This window comes from Lingula anatina, chromosome 3 (genome assembly GCF_051362555.1).
Source record: "Lingula anatina isolate TDL-2025a chromosome 3, LinAna3.0, whole genome shotgun sequence".
Classification (NCBI taxonomy): domain Eukaryota; kingdom Metazoa; phylum Brachiopoda; class Lingulata; order Lingulida; family Lingulidae; genus Lingula; species Lingula anatina.
The window spans coordinates 3,672,347-3,693,661 of NC_141769.1; the positions used below are offsets into that span (position 1 = coordinate 3,672,347).

At 37.8% G+C, this 21,315-nt stretch overlaps 1 protein-coding gene and 1 long non-coding RNA gene across 2 annotated transcripts; both read right to left on the reverse strand.

The window, feature by feature from the left end:
• Window positions 1-2,665: 2,665 nt before the first annotated feature.
• On the reverse strand, window positions 2,666-9,695 carry LOC106152533 (uncharacterized). Its single transcript, XM_087008803.1, has 4 exons — window positions 9,440-9,695; window positions 6,587-6,725; window positions 4,398-5,879; window positions 2,666-4,106 (listed from the first exon to the last, which is right to left on the reverse strand). Exons 1-4 carry the CDS (start codon window positions 9,620-9,622, stop codon window positions 3,796-3,798), a joined length of 2,115 nt encoding a protein of 704 aa, XP_086864929.1. The 5' UTR covers window positions 9,623-9,695; the 3' UTR covers window positions 2,666-3,795.
• A 1,249-nt stretch (window positions 9,696-10,944) lies between these two features.
• LOC147762793 (uncharacterized) lies at window positions 10,945-13,653 on the reverse strand. Its single transcript, XR_015333466.1, has 2 exons — window positions 12,474-13,653; window positions 10,945-12,038 (listed from the first exon to the last, which is right to left on the reverse strand). It is a non-coding gene; the product is annotated as an uncharacterized LOC147762793 (long non-coding RNA).
• Between the last annotated feature and the right edge of the window lie 7,662 nt (window positions 13,654-21,315).

Below are 21,315 nucleotides of genomic sequence, written 5' to 3' on the forward strand. Positions count from 1 at the left end.
TCTAGGTCTTGAAAAAAGTTGCTGTCGAATTAAACAGTGGGTGTACGGATTTACATCGACCGTCCCATTACAAACTGGAATCATCTTCGATGAAATCATGAAGTACGAGTTAAGCTGAGTGTGAGCAGATCACATACTGTTTTATCTCATCGCTCAGAAAGGTGTGTTTTGACATTCCTCCCCAATGTAAACAGTTCAATAAACAGTTTAAAAAGCCCGTCAATAAAATAACGCAGGTCGATAATAATCCTAGACCATCTAGTATTTGAATATTGTGTTCAGATCCTCCTTATTATTACCGATGTTTCCATTTCGCAGACAAAACTACTCACGCATCCCACTTGACGATCCTCTAGAGATACCCACGTGTTGACAAATCTGTAGCTCTTCAATTAATGCCACTTATGGCAGGCAATATCTAAAGTAATAATGTGGAATTAAACCTTGGTCCATTGTTATGCACCTGCATTCAACTTGAAGTTGACTTTTGAGTCGACCAAATCATAAAAAAATCATTATTTCACCACAGTTTAATCTCTTTATATATTCATTTCGTACTGCGGTATATCCGGAAAGCAATTTTGAATGCTTTGACACCATCTACAGAGTGCGATAGTCCGCTTAGTTGTAACTCTTCTCGCGAGATTATTCAGTATTTATACAGGTATGATGACGCAGTCAGCTGACAGTTTACCTGCCATTAATGCAAACAATAACTCCAGTTGTTTACCTGAAGCACGTAGCGAGATGCTACTAGCTGGCAATAAATGACGGAACTATTTTTCTACAATGGAACAAGAAATCCCTTTAAAATTCTGACAAACTCATGAAGTCATCTTATTGACAACGGTTGAAACCCGTCAATAAACAGTCCAGAAATAGAGTCCGTTCGCCGAGTGTAGGTCTTCCACGCGACACTAATCTCCCAAGTATGACGTTTGCGTAAGTCTCTTTAATGCCTAATATGATGGAGAAAATTTTCAATAAGATTAAGATTACACTATTATTACAAAAATCAACTAAATAAGAACTTTATATCTTCTCAAAGCATTCTACCGTGATTTTCAAGCGAAGTTTATTTTTAGATTTTCTGACATTGAATCCATATAAATGGTACATCAATTATAATAAAAAAATGCAGAGTATGAATTAAATTTGTTTGAGGTTCATTGATAATACTTTTCAAATAATGTATGTACTTACATGTCCTTGGTGTTTTCCTTACCGAGTAAGACGTCTGTGCGATGGTCAAACTATTTAGCTTAACATGTGCCGTGGAGAGAAACTTGAAACAAAATGTGAAACACGAAAGCCTCCATGCCGGATTGACGCATGTCCTTTTATGGGAAAAAATCTTGTAAATCTGTGCCAACTCCGTTTCACGTACTGCACACTTATATGTCACCAACGTCAGTGTAAACGCGTCACTTTGATTTTTTATCTCCTTCCATGAGATACCTCGACTCTAAAACCTCACTAGACTGAGTCTGATGCTAAATCACGCATTTATCCCACGGTGCTTGCCTGGTCAGTTTCTGTGTCCGAACTAATGCATTACAGCAAGCGTTCGCTGGTGAGCTCTTCTTACAACGTAATAGCTTACGCAGGCAGCCGTCTTTTGAGTGAAGTAATTTTTTGTAATATCAAATGTTGAAACGTATGGTACATTAATTACAGGTATGCATAGTATTTCGATTTTATAAGTTGTTGGGCTTACAGGCATAGTGCTTGGGGCAAAAACCCCTATTGAAACTAAAGGTCATGCTTGTTACTGTTATCTCACTTGCCAAAACCAGCTTCATTCTTTTTAGATAATTTTTTTGCAATGTGTGCAGGATTCGGATTAAATATTGAAATTCTGCATTTTTCATTTTATAAACAGCGTTTGTTTGGAATCATCTCTTTATGTTTCTTATTTTTCATATTATTAAAAGTTGTTTTAAAATATCATCTCAATTCATGAAAAATATATTAATGGAATAAAAAAAGTTATCGTTTCCCCGCTGGCTTCATGATTACTGACACTGTGTACTATTATATTGCTCTATCACGTATTGATCTTTGCGTACTTTGTGATTGAAACTTGAAATGATTGATGTAATAGGTTTATATCAACCGATTGATGATGATGGGGTGTTATAACGTGTTGATGTTTATAAATACACAATAATAGTATTGTACAGTTGTGTAACTGAAGATGAAAAGATGTACTGTTCCGTATAGTATGGAAATACTATAAGTGATGGGATTTTTTTGTTGTTTAAATTCAGTATTTTCACTGTAAGTCTCAAGCAAGTCAATGTTTATAAGGCTAATGTAAGTAAGCATGAAAAGAATATTATGCCGAGATATTGAAAGATGTATAAAAATCCTGCAGAACATGCAGTCTCATTGCTACATTACCAAGTCGAAAGGGAACGTAGATCAGTGGTAGAGCCCACGCTTTGCACGCACATCTTCAACCAATTCTGTTTATTTTAACATTGAAAAGAAACGGTTGTTAATATGTGTTGGCCCACATAAAAATCATAGAATATTTTAATAACTTCACTTGCACTGAAATGCTCCACTTAAGCAGTGCGAGATTGCTGGGACCAAATTTTACCTCAAATTGCCACTCTTTTTTTTATGTTTTATTGCATTTCCGCTTGGTCTATAGCACAAATAGAAGAGGGTTTAATGACCTTCGTGTTTTCAATGTATTTCTACAATTATATCCAGTCTGATCAATCAAAGTTTGTAGGTGACACATGGAAACAACTGGTATGTGTCACAACCTAAAGAATTTATGGGTATTGTAAGGCAATATTTAATGCAACTACGGGAAGGGTTTCAAGGGAGAACAGTTTCACACAGGTTTTTTCAAACCCTAAATAAGCTGAAATATTCTATTAGGATCCCTTTCAACATAAAAATGTTATCCTCCAAACATATTTAAATACAAAATGTTATCTTTCGGAGCAAACTTTCAGTTAACAGTCACCTTATTATACATGTGCTTATTCCTCTCATCTATTTACAGTGTAGATACTTTTTAAACAATATACATATGAAAAATAAAATGTTAATCCAAATTCCTCTCTCTAAGACATTCAATCAAAAATAAAACTCATCTTGTGCACATTGTAACCACTTTTTACCAACACCCACACAAAAATCAATAAATCATGTTTTTGCATGCCAATTTTCAAAAACTCAAAAACCCACTTGTAGTGGTTTTAATAATTGTTTGGTCAATAATTGAACCATTTTGGCAGTAAAAAAAATACGCAATTCATTTCAGCTTAGCTATTTTGTTTACTATTAATTTGCAAAATCTCGGTTGAACAAACAGGAGTAATTTTTCAACAATCTTGGGTATATTTTATGTAAAAAATCCCATTTGTAGATTTAACTACTATATTCAAATGTATTAGTAAGAACAGACTTTATGGCGGTTTAATTAAAATGGCATTAATGTTTTACCTATCTACTATTGTCGTTATGGTTCAAATGTACATCAAATCTCAACTTTTAAAAATGACATTTTCCCTGCGTTTACATATAATTATAAAACTTTAAAAAAATCGTTATAAAGACAGTAAAGTTTTTACAACATTTAGGCCAGCCTAGAACATAGAAATGTCCTGCATTTCGCAAATTTTGTTGTCTTGGAGTACGTACGCAGTGCACTTATAAATTGCCTATTCGCAAAATCATGTTTTAAAAGTCATGCAGTAAGTAGGCCTATTGTTGCAGCTTTTTGACCTCTCAAATCACTGTTCACGTGTCTTCTTGTATTGTCACGAAAACTATTTATCTGCAGGTCACGCCGACATCCTCACTATGGCTGCAGTCATTGGTGCCCCAACCCCTGTGACTGCAAAGCTCTAATCTAGCCTCCGTGCCTCGGCAGCCGACGTCATCCAACCAAATTGGTCCGCTGCCCCTTCCGTAGCGTGCAGAGGTCTGAACTGTCACTCTGCCGTATGGGAGGCCTAGTTGTCTACAGACCACTCTGGCGTCTACGGTACTGAAGCTGTCGTCACACACGGTCCCCCATCGGCCGTTGTGGAAGATTTCAACTCGCCCCTGGTAGGATGCTCTGCCACCGACCAGACGGATAACTGCAGGGTAAAATTCAAGTTTTTAAGTTCCAAATACATAAGCCTTATTTAAATTACAACAATTTGATATCACTGAGTTATAAACAATAAATACTACAGTACCATACTCGGGTTAGAAAAAGAGGTGAACTGATAAACTAAGTCAATGAACGCAAAGGTACCAGGCTAATTTATCTCAACTGGAAATTATTCCACTTTGTATAAATTGCGGAACTTATTTCTTTGCAAATATGCTCAGTTATGACAAATAGATGTAAACAAGGTTAAATTTCTTACGAAAAGGCAACTCACGTCGAGTTGACCCTGATCCACTATCTCCTTTGAGGCCCTTTGGTCCAGTTGCCCCTCTTGGACCAGGAGGTCCCCTAGGCCCCGGTGACCCACGCAAACCTTTAAGACCACGGGTACCAGGCTGACCTGTCTGTCCTTTGGCCCCAGTACTGCCCCTGGCTCCTGCAGAACCCTTAATTCCTTTAGGACCAGGCATTCCACGTGGTCCTTGATTCCCCTTCGAACCATTTGCCCCTTTCAAACCTCTAGGACCGGGGGCTCCTTTTGCTCCTTTTAGCCCTGCTGCTCCTGACAGCCCGCGAGGCCCCGGGCTCCCTTTCAACCCTACTGCACCTGGGAGGCCTTTTGGTCCGGTAGGACCACGGGGTCCAAGACCTCCTTTTGCACCGGTTGAACCATTGGGTCCTCTCGCTCCTGGAGCCCCCTTTGTTCCCTGTGGACCCCGTGGACCTTGTGGTCCTCTAGGGCCCTGTATTCCAGGTGTCCCTTTCAGGCCTCGGGGACCAGGAGAACCGTTTTGACCTTTCTGGCCTTTTGGGCCTCTGGCACCAGGAGTCCCTGCCTGGCCTGGAGCGCCTGCAACTCCGCGTTCACCCTTTAGTCCTGCTGACCCTTGCTGCCCTTTAACGCCCTTTGATCCTTTGGCACCTGCAGGTCCTGGGCGCCCTGGGATTCCGTTTGGTCCGATTGGACCCGTTTCGCCTTTCATTCCCCGTCTACCAGGAGGTCCAGCCTCTCCTTTGATGCCCTTGCTCATCGTACCAGACCTCCCAGTTTGCCCTTTGGGGCCTTGCGGTCCCATGGCTCCTTTGACCCCCTTCATCCCTTTGTTACCTTGATTACCTTTTGGACCTGCGGGCCCTGGGATACCTCGTTCCCCTTTCTGTCCTCTAGTTCCTCTAATGCCGGGCTCACCCTTTATCCCCGGCAATCCAATATCTCCAGTGTCTCCTTTTGATCCTTTTGAACCTGGCACCCCATTTGGACCATGTACACCTGGCAAACCTGTCGGTCCTCTCGATCCGGCGTCACCTTTTACACCCTGTGCTCCTGGCAGGCCAGTTAATCCAGGTAACCCTCGCTGTCCTTTTATTCCTTGACCACCGATCTCTCCCTTATCACCTTTTAGTCCAGGACTACCGGCTTCTCCACGGGGTCCACCCGGCCCAGTGCCACCCGGTGGCCCCTCACCACCCTTATCTCCGCGGTTACCCTTTGGCCCTGGCTTCCCGCGGCTTCCCTTCGGACCAGGTTGTCCTGGTGAACCCGGGGTACCACGTTCCCCTCCGGAACCCTTGGGTCCGTTAAATCCAGGAGAACCTGGAATTCCAGGAGCCCCTCGCAGACCCGGTGACCCCTGGGGTCCCGTCTCTCCATTGTTACCATGAAGACCAGGGTCCCCTCGGGGGCCTCTGTCCCCCTTTGGACCTTTTGTACCTGGTTGACCAGGGAGACCTGTATTGCCTGGAGGACCGGGAGGACCTACATGATATAAAGAGACATTGGCTTAAGTGGATTGTTATTGATTTCTCTCCTGTTGTGGTAGACTTAGTTTATGGACATGGAATTAAAAAAAACAACACAAATTTTTACCTCCTTTTCGTTATAAGATAGAGGCCTTAAATAAAATGGTAGATTTTAAGATTGTTATTATTCAACAGACATTTTAAAAGTTCAAGAAGGGGTAGAGATTGAAGGCTGGACTTTAAACAGGCATTTCCATATCTTCATTCATATATTTTATTAGCAGCAAATTTCTAAATTTTGCTTAATTTTTTTAGTGGACAATAAAAACAAGTTAAGTCAAATCAAATTTCAAAAATATTGATAGATTTATTGGCCCACAAACGTCTATTTCCCCCCTGCTAAAACATATCATCTTTCCGTATGGATGAGTTCAGATAAAAAAAAAAAACAAAAATGAAATACCATGTTGTGGTTGTACATGTGTATTATGTATTACTGCAGAGGTAAAGCTTAAGAATCATAATGATGTTTTTGTAACAGTTACGGCTATAGTGATTTCCAAAATCGTACATTTTACAAAATTATCTGGTATTTTTTAGAGCATCTATACTTCTTTTCTTTTCTGCTGTACGTGACATATTTTAACATAACTTCCTTGAACACGTTAGGCATAAATATTGAAATTTACTTTAAAAGCTGCCAATGAGTCCTTTTCTTCTTACCTTGAATGGGCGGTAGTGACGTCTCGTTTATGCGAGAAACCGTTAATTGCAACTCATTGTTTGTGGCCTCCACTTTACTTATTCTCTCTTCTAGGATTTTTTTCTCTTCTCGGAATTCATGAAGAGTTCTTTTGATTCCCTACAAAATCAGAGAAGTGCTCAGAGAGTGCATATCACCGCTGAGACGTCCAGCGCAGTTCTCTTCATCAATGAAGCAATTTACTTCACCGTGTGTATTTTTCTGATGATATATACCAATTAGTATCTACTGGATTCTAAGTTCTAAAAAAATTTCATCATGTCAGAAGTTCTAAGATAATTTATCAAAAAAAAGAAAAAAAAAATCCGTCCATATTTTTTACGTAGATTAACAAACCAATGCACTACAAGCAAAAGCAACAGCTTAAGCAGGGAACTAGAGGGAACTATTCTTTTGAGTTCTCAAAAGTAACCTCTGCCAAGTAGGTTATGTTTCCGCCTCCGCTTGTCTGTTTGTCATGGATATTTTTTTAATGAAATTTTGAGGATAGTTCAGAAATGGGTATATTTAAAAATGATCAGGTGTCGGTGGTGATTCGGATCACCAGCTGGATTAAGGAATTTTACAAAGGATTTCTCAGCATTGCGAGATAGTGTAACGACGTGCTAAGTCGTAGGCCTGTTGCGTTAGTTGAGATTACTTTGCAATCACACCGGTAGATGTCTCTGTGGTTTAAATAAAGTCTGGTGTTCCGCTCTGAATGGACACGTAACGGCGCGTGAACTAGTCTGATTGGTAATAAAGATGGGACTCTTAATAAATAGTCCCATTAAATAAAATGCTCTCTGAAGCTGTCTGCACTCTTAGTTCCGAGATTCAAACTACTTCACACTCAGCTTGTTGTTGAAGATATCTACATAAGCAAGTCATGTATTGTAAGGTAGGCCTACACTTCTCAACAGCCGCGTTACAATAGGGCCAACCTAGCATATTTTTTGCTTATCACTCCACAGATGATGTAGTTATCGGTGAAATTTCAATAATTCAGAAAATGAGAATTAAGTTTATTAATTAACTGATAAATAAAACATGTAAATAATGAAAATAGTGACTTGGTGGAGGTCTGCGCTCTCTGAGTATAATATAATATAAATATAATATAATATAAATATATTATACATATAATATAAATACTTGTTTAGTTTTTTTAGATCAACGCAGAAAAATTAAACAATTTTCTCTCTTTCACATCCTCTCTCTTTTTCTTGCTTATAGATCAGGAACGAGGCAACAAAATGGCAATTTCATATAAACCGATAATTTAGAAATTCATAAACAGGACCTATTGACTAATGCTGTTAACAATCAATGCAATACTTCCAGTTGTGCATTGTGCCTAGGCGGTTTTAGACTCTGCCGGAATAGGGTTTGGCGTGTGACACACACACACACACACACACACACACACACACACACAGTTGTATGAGAGGCCATTTCCAGACCCTGTTGTACTAACTTTGGATTGACATATCACCGAGGGGATTCTCGCTTAATTGCAATTAACTTGAGCAGCTTAAATGTCTGTCACGCCTGCTGAGGCTGACAGGGGGTAATAAACTATCGTTTTGCAGCTTTAGTGGGCGTCCCAGACGTCTAAGCCGCTTGGGCTGAGAGCAATTTATTGAGGGACCTCGTGGAGATGGACCGATCCTGTTAGATCGACCCATCTGGATCGATCTAAATCCCTGGGGAGTCTCACTAAATTGTTGTCAACTTACCGACTTAAATGTCTGGCACGCCTACCGAATCAGCTAGGTGGTAGAGATAATTACCCCCTAACAGCTTTGCTAACCGTGACAGACATTTAAGCCCGTCAAGTTGACAGCACTTTAGTGAGACTCCCAAGGGAGATAGATCGATCCAAATATCTGTCGGAATGGACCCTATGTCACGAGTTCAATGACGACCTAAAGCTGGTGCTGTTTGATAAATCCGGATTCTAATGTAAAGAAGCGCTGCTGAAATTAAATGAAGGAAGAAAACAATAGGCCACATACTGCGAGCGGCCAAGTTTCAATGTGAAAACACTGCATGTGGAGGTTTAAATGCCCTTGGTGTCAGAGTCAATTTAATAAGATCCTGGAGGTTTATTTTTCATTTACAACAAGTTTCTGTACTGCTGTTAAATTTAGAACAGACTTGGGGGTAGGAAAATCTTGGGTATGGAGCCAATAAAAGCAGGATTTCAGTTTAAAAGCGTCTCCTAAAATTAAGGTGAGGGAAGGGGGGAGGCGGGGGTAGCATTACGTCGATTGCAGATGCGTTTGCACACATGGCTTTCTAAGAACCCCCTCCCCACCCCCTCCTTTTCCCCGGCAGTCGGTATCAGTAGTTTTACCATTAAGAATGGCAGTCTTAGGGTGCATACCCAGAGATTTAGATCGATCCAGAGATTTAGATTTAGATTGACCTGACTTGCAGTCAGCCGAGCGTGCACCGTAGTTAATTGCCCCCTTACAGCTTTTAGTAGGCTATTATTTTATTTTTTAAGAAAAGCGTGGTATGAATTTTGTGTGAGTAATAACAATGAACATCCTGTTAAGATCTTCTCAATCTGTTCAATTTTCATGTCTTTCCTTCATCACGTAAAATTTTACTTGCTTCAGATTTACCCCAAACACCATTTACTGACATTTCATGAATCTTTCGACTTTTAACGAAAAATACGTATTTTTGCATTTAAATAAAATTGTAAAATAAAATATTTCAATAATTTCAGTAGCAGTTAGCATGAAAGATAACTAAGAGGTGTAAAGTATTGTCAAATAATCGTCATCCATGTAACACTTTTCGAATTACAAACAATTTCTCACCAGAATTTCAGCTTCAGAAAACGCTTCTCTTTCCTGGGCAAGTAGGAGATTCCATCGATGATCTGCTCCTTCCACGAAATCGTCTCTTTCAGAATGCATTACCTCATATTCCGTCGTTGGCTGACTTTGAACAAAGTGGATAATAACTAATAAAATGAAAAATTTTGAACCGATTATATTCATATTTTCTTTTTGAAGTAAATAACTTTTTAAAAAACGATTGACTGAATCCCCGCGCACTGTGTTGAAATATATATCGAAATAACGGAAATTTTGACTCTCACATGACGGATGTTCAAAGGTCATTTTTGCCAGTTATTTATCTTGTTGCTCATTATATGCTTCCTTCTACAACATGTCAGGTCTTTTTAGCACAAAAGGAGTTAATCCTATATTATATTTTTTTAAAAGTTTTTTGGCAGCAGTCGCTGACAGTCTTAAGAGCTTGTCCACGAGAGAACCAGCCCAGGGTGGCAAGGTGGGGGTCAGCGGATTTCAACCAAATTTGTTGTATGGAGGCATATTAGGAAGTTATTCATGAGTTAGGAAGGAATCCCAAAAATATCCTTTCTTCAGAGAATTATAGCCTATTATAAGTCATGGCTTATGTAGCCTCTTTGAGACTCCATTTTTACCTTGGAAAAATAATGATATATTTTGTGTAAATTAAACAAAAATGGAGAAAACTAAAAAATATTAGACCTTACAATCATTGAAAACAATCATTTGGCTTGCCACAGATATATGTAGAATTCAGATAAGACCCTGCTTGGGCGAGCCACACCCATTTATAACACCCCTCCCCCCAAAGTCCAATTTTGATACTACCATCTTTAATTGCATATATCTCCATCTTCACAGGGTTTACAGCTATAAAACTGCATGAATATTTTAGGCAGATATGGGTCATTCCAAATCAAGTTTCAAAAGTTACTGCTGTATTAAAACAGGTACTGAAAAATACCTCCAAAGTTGGCCATTTTTAAGGCAAAAAATCATGGTGGATTCATTCAAGTCTATGTAGACGATAGGTTTGATTAATTTATTAAACCATTTTGCTCTACAATGATGTTACTAAATTTATAGGGCTGGTGAACATGGAAAGTGGGTGTGTACTAATGAATATCAGGTCAGTAGGTCAAGGTCACTGGGCTTCATATTTGTAAATTGCCATATATGGACTTCTTAATTTATATGGACAAAAAATTTAGAGGAAATAAATCATAGATTCTGTTACTTTGGATAGGCACTGGCAATTAACTTGAGAGTTTACAAGATAATTTTAATATATATATATATTTTTTAATATCATCAATTTGGTGAATACAAATTAAAATCTTAGTTTAGTAGCGATTTCTTTTTGGTGCAATATTTATCATATTGAGATCAGGATATGCCATAGTATTTATGATAGCAAAGCCAGAACAAATCTTTTTCAATTATCAAGAGTTTTTTTTTAATCATCCACACCACTTTTTGGTGACTATTTATGAGCATACAGTAACTAAAAAATTATTCAATTTAGTTTATTGTTGTCTCAGATGAATAATTACAAATAATAAAAAAATCACAAAATTATAATATAGCAATACATGCAAAGCAGTGCAACATTAGTTGTGATCATTACAAACTATATCATAATGTAGCAAAACAAGATAATTTTCTATTCAAAAAGCAAAACTAACACAACCGCAAAATATATCCTGGTGTTATGAAACATCTTTGCAGTTTTGTATCAAACATTACAGCTCATAACATCAAAGTTTTTAATACATTAAAAAATAACTGCCGATTTTTTCTTCCTGAATAGTCTGTAACCCTCCTTACTGACATTTCAATCTCATCTTCATGCTCACAAATGCTAGGTTCTGCTGGCCTGTTTCTTGTGCCCTTCTAAACTCCTTCAGTAAAAACTCCTTTACTTTATTTGAATATAGTTTCAAAGGTTTAGATGACTTTAAAGCTCATCCATTGTGTAACTCAGTGAGATATTCAAGAGGGTGGAGTTCTCTCACAGCTGATGTGCTTTAAGTTTTTCTTTAGTCAGATTGTTGGCCCACTAGACTTTAATTTGATCAAAAGCTGTTTTTTTTTGGCACATTTCATAACTGTGGTCTAAAAAAGGACCTTACAAATACTCTTCAGTCTTAGTAGCAAAAGATTTCAGAGAAAACTTCTCTGGACAAGAAAAAATTTCCCTGTTTGTGATCTTGCTTGGTATAGTCCCAGTTGGCATATTTGCCTCAGAAAAACCCAAATTAACTTTAACATCAGTATCACTCAAGTTAAAACTGCTCAAGGAAGGAAGACACCTTTTCTCATGTTGTAGGAATCAAGAAAGCTAAATTGTTGTAATTGGACACTCCAGTCCACGCAGGTTTGGAAGATGTCTGTCTAGCTGGATGTAGAAAATGGCTCCAACTGCAGAAACTAGGGCCTCATGCATCTCCTCAGCATTTGTTATATTGTGGCTTTCATTTACATACATGCCTTTTTACAACAGCCATCATTTCCACACTAGTTTCAGTTTCTGCAAGACTTTGGACTCTTTTGCTGACCATAAGATCACTGTGTGTCAAATAACACTTCTCAAATATGCCTGAAATATAAATATAGCTTACTATAGACACATGAAAACACTTATCTGAAAGTTAATTGATACATTGATGAAAAATAAATTATTATCCCATTTGTCCATGTTTTATAAGTAAGGCATGGTTTAGAATATTAATTATGATGAGCGTAGCAATTTTGCCAAGACCAGCCCTAGCTTCAATCTAATTCCAATTGTTACCCTTAAATTTATTTTACCCAAGTACCATTAAACCTACATAAATACCCACACAAATATAGCTTAAAAGATAAAATTATCACAGGTCCTTAGGCTGCAATTTCATTATTTGAAAGGGGGTATTTTTCTTTTTAAAAAAATGGAGCGTTTACCATTAAAAAATTACACCTAGATCATTTTTCTGAGTGAACTTTTTTTCTGGATTTTAGCCTGTATTAAAATACAAACAAACCCGTTTCTTACCTGAACCAAGTGGCATCAGTATATTCAAATGGCTTTTTGTCTACACTGACATCTGCAAGTTAATCCCATGACATATTTCGTTATAGGCTCGTTTTCCCGTGTGGATGGTTTCCAGCACAAACCATGCCCATATCCCAGTGCTGGTCACATGGTGTAACCCATTTATTCTCCCAAAGATACTTGAAAAAGTCCAATTGCTGTCATCGGATACAAAAGAATTCACACCTGACAAGAATCAGTGTGCTTTCGTAACTCACGCTGTTTTGCTTCACGTAAACGCGACGAAGATGACTGTTAATATCTCTGTTGCAATTTTTCAATACACTACATGTTTTTTTATATCTGTAGACAGAGTATAAACCACATGATATACGACTTCGTTGAGGAAGATTTGTAAACAAACAGTCTGCGATTTCCGCCATGTTGGATAATGACGTTGTGTTGTTCTGACGTTAATACATTAGTTTCACATGGTTTTAAAATGTGTTAGATGCTTGTTTTAACCAGAAAAAAAATTAGAATAGGTAAAATGAAAATAAAAAGTTCAATAACAGTGTTTTAAACCATTCGTTGACTTGAAAGAGATGGCTGAAGTTCAGTGCACCGATATACGTGTTCGGATATATTTACGAAAAATGAAGAAATTAGGTCATGTTCTATCTGTTACAACGGACAAGTTGTAGAACAGCAGTAAGTTTTGATTTCATGTATAAATAGATTAATGAGTTATCTGTTAGTCCTGAACACGCTTTACCCCGAAGACCTGTGAAGATGAAGATATTGTCAAAAATAGAAGGGGGGTGTTCAAAGCATGTGGTTTGTAGGCCTGAGAAAAACGCTTGGTTTGTTACCATGGAAACAAAGAGAGTGGAAAAAGTGTATATCATTTTAATCCCCTATCTTTACGTTATAATATATCACCAAACTAAATCATTTGGTGACACCTGTATAAACTTTAAGGCCAATCAATATAACCCTGTTTTTCAGAAGAATTTTTGGTTGATAAACCCCCCAAATTGTCACTGGCCATATCTCTGTAAGTAGGGATTTTTTTCAGGAAATATTGCAGCCTCAGATATTGTTCATATAAAGGTTCAAACACACCAAATATGATGTAAATCCGTTCACCCCCACCTTGCCGCATTTTCTACATTTGGTTTGGTTTTTCTCGTGGACACACACTTAAGTTATAAGCCACTCATCACAATATGTATACATGTACATGTATGTATAGTGTCAAAATTAGAATGGGGAAAATAGCGACAAATTATGTGACTTTTTCCTAATTTTTTTTTTCATTATTACATATCATCATCTGTTCAGAGGGGCAGGGAGGTCTTATTATACATACATACATACATACATACATACATACCACCAGGGCACGAGCAAATTGGGGAAAATAGCGACAAAATTATACAAATCATGTGACTTTTTTACTTATTCTTTTTATTTCTATATATTATCATCTGTTCAGAGTTACAGGACCTATTACATGCGCGCGCGCACACACACACACACACGTACAAATGTACAACTAGGGCACTATTCTTTGTTGTTCACGAGGAAGTGTGGTGCTCTATGAGTTAAATATTCACTTCAAAAGTCATCTTTGGTGGAGACATGACATAACGAAGGAAACAATACAATTTGTAATCGTGATGTGGTACCATTACTTCCTGGGTATGAGAGATAGGAAAATATACGCAGTAAACATTTTCCTGTGAAATTAATTTAATGGGTAAAAAAAGAAAAGGCATATGCTTTCTTCACAAACATTTATTAAATATTGAAATAGCATGTTCCTGTCCCAACTGCACCAATCTAAAACAAAAAAACTAACATCGCCAAAAAGTTAATTTTTCGCATGCATAAGCCTAAAAGAAAATAAAGCATCGTCCCACCCTTCGTTAATGTTTGCCATTACAAACGGATATATATTTAGACAGTCAGTATTGTGATAATATGTACTACTTTTGTTCCTTTTCATGAAGTAGAAATATGTACTTGTTTTGCTCATTTTACTGAATAAGACCAAAGCATTATATAGTTACACTTTATCCTCTTTTAAGATTAAAATCGACGAAAAACGTTTCCTGGTTACAAGCAGGTAACCCCCACGTCCCTCTGGTGGGAACAGGAAATACCACCCCGCACACTGTGTTGGCACAGGTCCAATCTGGCCTCTGTGCCGCTGCAGGAGACATTTTGTATCCAAACAGGCCCCTCGCCCGCACCATAGTGGGCTCCAACATGGACAGCTGGGCTAGAATGAGGGAGGTTGAGCTGCTTGCAAACTACCTTGGCGGCCTTGACATTAAAGTTATCATCGCACACGGTACCCCATTGGCCATCCACTAAGATTTCAACACGCCCCCGATATGGCGTTCCACCATTTACCAAACGGAGACGCCATTCCTGCTTGGGATTTTCTAAAAATTGGAAATTGGAAAGAGTATTTATCCATGACAATTACCATTTTGTTGACATTTGAATTTATATATATATATATTGTGACGAAAATCGCATAACAGAACAACACATCAAATTGATAGACAAAGTATGCAATATCTTAATTTTTTTTATCAGTTTATGTCAGCTTCACACCGTGTGTATTTTTCTGATGATTATATTCATACATGTCAAGCTAAAATTTGGAAGCATCACTATTTTGAATAATTATAAAATAACCAAATGAGCTTAGGTAAATATTTTAACCAAATGCTGATGGATAATGCACCCACCATTTGCTACCTTTTTACACATTGAAGGTTTTCCAAATGCATGATATTTTTTTAATTATTGAAAAACAATTTCATGTTTCCGAACTTTTTTAGTCGATTGTATTATTATTGTGTATAGTATAAGATATTCGCCGATACTGAATATAAAGCAGAATACACAGAAAACCCTCTAAAACCTGATTGATCTGTTGGGCTATAGCGAGGTGCTTCATCGTGTATAGTGTAGCTATCTTCATGAACGCAGTCGGCGCCCGGGAGACCAGGGGGACCAGGTGGACCTCTAAGGCCAGGTAAACCTAAATAATAAAGAAACTTAATCAAAGTCTAGATTAAAAGTCTAGATTAACAAATTACAAGCAATTTCATTTCATGTTTTGCATGATCAGTTGGAATTTTTACCGATAACTTTTTATTAAATATGACTAATGCGTATAATGTCATCCACAAAAATACAAGCTTAAACAAACTTAAACACGTTTGTATTTTAATACAAATTTTAATTTTTTTAAAAAAAGTTGAATAAAATCGCATTTCGAATTGTGAACGCTAATGTGCCTTTCGTAAAAATAAAAAGAATATGGCATTCTTCTATCTCATTTCAAATAAGATATAGGTCAGTTGAATAATCTTTTTGTAATGAAGGTTTTTTTTACATACCACTTACTACCTTAAAAGTGGTTTTATTATTAGTATTTCATTGTTGTTATTCATTCTCATAACCAAATATCGTAAAAGTCACTGGTTCTCCCCCACATACCTCGGGGACCAGGAAATCCAATGGAGCCTACTGGACCTCGAATGCCTGGAGCCCCCACCTCTCCTTTTTCGCCCTTACATCCACATCCGTCGAGTTCTCCGATGAGTCCAGCCGACTCCATTGTGCTTCTCCTTCCTATCATCTCTACTTCCCCTTTCGGACCTAGCCATCCAGGGTTGCCCTTTTCTCCGTTTCCGGGCGGGCCAGGAATGCCATTAGTGCCAGGAATCCTAGGGATCTCCGATGATCCCGGAAAGCCCGGAGGACCTAAAAGGATACAGTAACTGACTTGTTCATTCGTCTTAATAAATGATCACAGTATAATAATAAGGATTTTAGTGCCTGACTATAGTTTACGTATAAGGTTTAAAAAACTTTTCATAGTGCTGCACTGCTGAGTCCGACACTCACTCACTCGTCATCATATCATTGATCCAAACAACACGCTCAGACTCCGACCAAAAAATTGAAAAAGAGTGGTGAGCAAGGTTTTATGTGACGCACGCAGTGTAGAGATATATAAGTTTTTCTTTTAAAATTTTATCCTAAGCAGCACAAATAAAGGGAATAACATCAAAGAATGAACAGGGCTAAGATTGATCAGCTTCCTCAGAAAAGAAGACGACAGATGGGAAAGGAGAGAGCTGGTGGCAAAATCCTGAAATGGCGCTCCTACGGTAAACCAGACTGCGGGATAGGATAGGATAGGACAGGACAGGACAAGAAGCAGCGCTGTGTCGGTCTTGCCATATATCCTCTTACTTCTTACTGGTAACTGTGCAGTCTCAGTATTCCGAGAAAGCTCAAATTCCAAGGCTTTAATTCTTGCCTCCAGCTGCTGCATTCGTTGTTCGAATGAAATACTCTCGTTGGCGATCTCTCTTTTGACGGACTGTAATAAAATTAAAAAGCCTGTGAGTAAGGTCTTTTAGTGAAGAAGATAGCAACTTGGGGACTTCTTGTGTCTACTTTTCAATCCTAACCTCTACTTGTCAAGTCGTTAAGTTGCCTTGTTTTTAAATAATTTAAGCTATTTCGTAAAGTTTCTGATATAATATGATTAAGCCTTCTATCAAGGTCAATCAGTGGAGCACGTTGACGTCCATCTTGGATTTTTGCAAAATGCCCAAAGATACTCACTTGCTATCCAACATATACATCCTCGACATTTAATAAAATGTTTTAGATATAAAGGTATACCAAGGCAAAAAAGTATTATTTTTGGGGGAACGTGAAATATGCGAATTAGAGAAATAAGTAGTCAGGTTTGTCAGTACCAATTATCTTATTGCATTGTGTGAAGCACTGTTGCATTACGTAATGTTTGGTGTTTTCTTTGGGTAGTACTCTTTGTGCTGGTCCAAGTAATACTCTACGCGCATGGTTCAACCAAAAACTTCTCAATATTTCGGCATCGCCTGCACAGTAGATATTGAAATTTTGTATATAAGTAGCAAAAACTGAGTGAAGAAGTGTGTGCCAGAATGGCGCAAAACAGATAGACATTGACAGATAGCTTATTGTGTCACATGGAATGCACTGCACTGTCTAACAGTGATATGCCCAGACTGGTGTACCAACACAGAGGCAAAGCCCAAGGCACCCAAAACCTACCACCGGAAACAGAACCCAATGTTCTTCACCCAAACCCAATATAGAGGTGCATTTCACATGCTGAAGTGTCAAAAAATAAAAATGAATGAATTCCAAATTGTATACAATATTTCAAAACATATATGTGTATAGAACAAAAATCCACGACTGTCTCAACTGAAATTCAATTTTTAAATTTTGCCATGTCTTTAACATTACGCAAAGAGCCTTATACCCCCTGTATGGTAACGTATGTTCCAAAAAACCGTACGGTAACGTATGTTCTTGCCATTTAATTTGCATTTTTATGCCGCGTTCCGATATATATTTTTAGTGGTTCAGTCATGGTAAATTAGACATGACGTAAGGACGTTTTTATAAATATTTAAACTGTATCTCTACAAGGGGCTTTGCGTCTACACTTATACTAGGTAACGATGTTCCCTAGAAAAAATGTCAAAATGTTTCATTTTGTTCAAATACTTGTGTGCAAGAGATACAATGTTTTCTTTTGCTTACCGAACAATATATTGTTCCATGATAGTTTGACATTTCTGATATAATATTTGGATCATGAAGGGAAAAAATTTTATTTAATGCTTATTTCACTGTCAGTAGGGTGTATTTTCCCTATTTTTTTTTTAATATTCTGTGACAAGCAAACTAAAGTCAAAAACAATTAACTGCTCTATACAGAAGATTATTATAATTTTTAGCAACGTTATAGGCCTACTTGTAGGAGATAAATCAATGAACAAAACCAGTGATGACTGAATTTTCCAAGTGAGTAGAACGTTTCACAGTTAGACGTTTTGTATTTGTGACAGTAACGTATGTTCCTTTTTGGGGTTAAACGATTAATTATTTTTAATTATTCATGGTTCCAGGAGAGTGAAACTTTAATACAAGCTTCTTCATGTGGGACCCTAAAATAATCAAACACAGTTAGCAATCTGTGCAGTAAATATTTTTAATAACATGCTTGTGACATCAATTGCACCTCTATATTGGGTTTGGGTGTGTTACGTATGACGTTGCTACTCCAACTAAACAAAGACAACCCATTCCCTTCAGACTGAGGGAGAGATTGCCATTAGTAAGTGTTTGCAAGACCCTTTGCTACTACCGGACTGGTTTAAGCAGGTTAATATACCAGGCGACCTCTGAGGAAGCCTCAAAATCGTCGTTCACTTCTGCTATGAGATGGGAACCATCAACCTATTTGGGCACATCATTGAGACCATGTGGTTTTCTCTCATGAAATCAGATTTCATCTGTAACGCCAAGCTGCTCAAATTAGACTTCACAAATATTCCGAATAGACCTCTGACTAAGTGTGGCGGGGCGGTGTATTTAGTGCGGAATTCACGTTGGTGCCAAAACCTCATTGGTAGTCATCGACGGAAACCTGAACTAGATCAAATGCAGGAATGTCCTGGAAACCAGCTGCCTCCCATTTGTTAGTGAGGACCTCGAGAACAATTTTCTCAAACAGAGCACTTGCAATTGAAGATAACTTGTAAAACCAAGGTCTGAGCAGCTACCGCGGCCACCAAGGTCGCCAGATCTGAAGCCTATAGACAATCTGTGGGTAGCCAGTACTCGTCGTATCAACAGCCTACTGATCCTAGAACAACTATGAATCCAGTTGAACAAACTGCTATCAATGCCTGGAATTATATTGTCCCAGATCAACCTCCAAGAAACCTGTCAGTAAGTATACCTGCCGCTTGAGAGCCCTGGTAAGCAGCCAGATGAAGCACCACTGACCGCTGCTGTAACTAGATATGATATGATCACTGATATGATCGTCCTTTGTTGGGCGCATAACTCTTTCACAGGTGATAATTTGGAAAATTTGAAGATTGAAATATCGCTTTTAATGGTCGTTGTATGACTCAGCCATGTATTTTTGTTGTTTGCTCATTTAGCTGAATTCATTAAAGGAAATGATATTAGAATTACCTTGAATTAATTGTAAAAAGGCAATAAAACACAATATAAATCCTTGTTTTCATTTATATATTTAAAAAAATTCACATTAAATGTCAGGTCTGTATATACCATAGTAGTTATGAGGATATTTATGGAAACACTAACATCAACTTCATTTCATAATTCTCTCCCTGCCTTCATACTGTATATTAACTCCCTGTTAATATACAGTATGAACCTCATGCTATTGATATTAAAGAGTATTTCCTGGTCAATGATAAATCTGCGGGCGTGATTCAATATACAACAAAATCAAGAACACAGCTAATGTTAATGTTGATTACATTATCGTTGACGGCTTAAAGATGAATATGTACCGTATGCTATGGAATTTAATACACTTTCCAAGTTTCTGCATTGAGACATGCATTAAGACATGCACTGTGATGTCTTATCAAATTAAGAACATTTTTCCTATCTCGTATCATTGTTTCCCTAGTGTCCCATTACAACCCTTGTTTTCAGATGTACTCTGAGTTATTCTTATTATATAGAGAGATCAGACTAAAAAACTAGACGATCACATATTTTCAAAATTTACACAGTAAACCAATAAAAAATAAAACTGATATAAAGAAAACAAAAATCAAATTGAACGACGAGATATCTTGACATGGAGTAAACTCTTACCCGAATTTCATTTGATCTTTCCAAAATATCATAATCTCCAGTTGTAGTTCTACCCTGACTTTGAACAAAATATAAAATAATTAAGGAGCAAACGAAGTTTTCAATCACGTGCATCTTTCGGGTCTTCTTCAGCTACATTGCCTGAAACCCTGTTGTAACTAATACCCCGTTCACACTACAATCTGAAATATCCGGATATTTGAAATATAAAGGGTGAAAAATTCGATTCGCTTGTCTGGCCACACACAGTACAGCGGAACCGAATCGCATACTGAAAATCCAGATGCGGGTTCAGGTTTGAATAATCGCGCATGCGCAGAATCTATGTATACAAAAAATATGGCGGCAATCATTGCTCTTTTCGCACTCTGTTTTTTCTGCACGTTTGTGTTTGGGACTAGGTGAGACCGGGGCTAGCTGGACCCCGGGGTAAGCTGGACCCCCATCAAGTCTCTCAAGTTAGTTTAAGATGCTAAATTATTTCATTTGGACTCACTGCCGACGCTTTCTTAGCACTATACAAAACGATGTGATCAATTCTTTTTACCCCATAGTTACTTTGTCATAAATTGATGGGGGAAAACTTACCCCGGGGTCCAACTAGCCCCGGTCTTCCTTACTACCTCAATCTTTGCCGCGCTACTAGTGACACTTGGCATCACCTGAACGTGCGGATTTCATTCCGAGCTGTAACATTTGTGCCTTAAGGCTTTGATTAAGACTCTTTGATTAACATTCACATAAACAATATTAGATATACCTGTAATAACTTTCTAAATCTTTTAAAGTGGACAAGAAAGGTCCAAATAGCTTGTTACTAAGATAATTTACTTCCATTGCAACGGTCGCTAAGCAACGCTTTGAAATTTTGGGCACTGCCCTTGAAAATTATCAGCATAGTCCAAAGAACGTTTGTGCCAAGTTTCATGCTTTTTTCACATTCTGAGTAATTTGGACAATTTATAGCACCAATCATCCAGACTAATTGTCTTTCTCATTTTTCTTATTATTAAAAGTTATTTGAAAATATAATCTTAATAAAAAATATTAATGTAGCCTAATAAAAAGTTGTTTCCAACCCTGGCTTCATCAAAGTTACTGACACTGTATACTATTATATTTC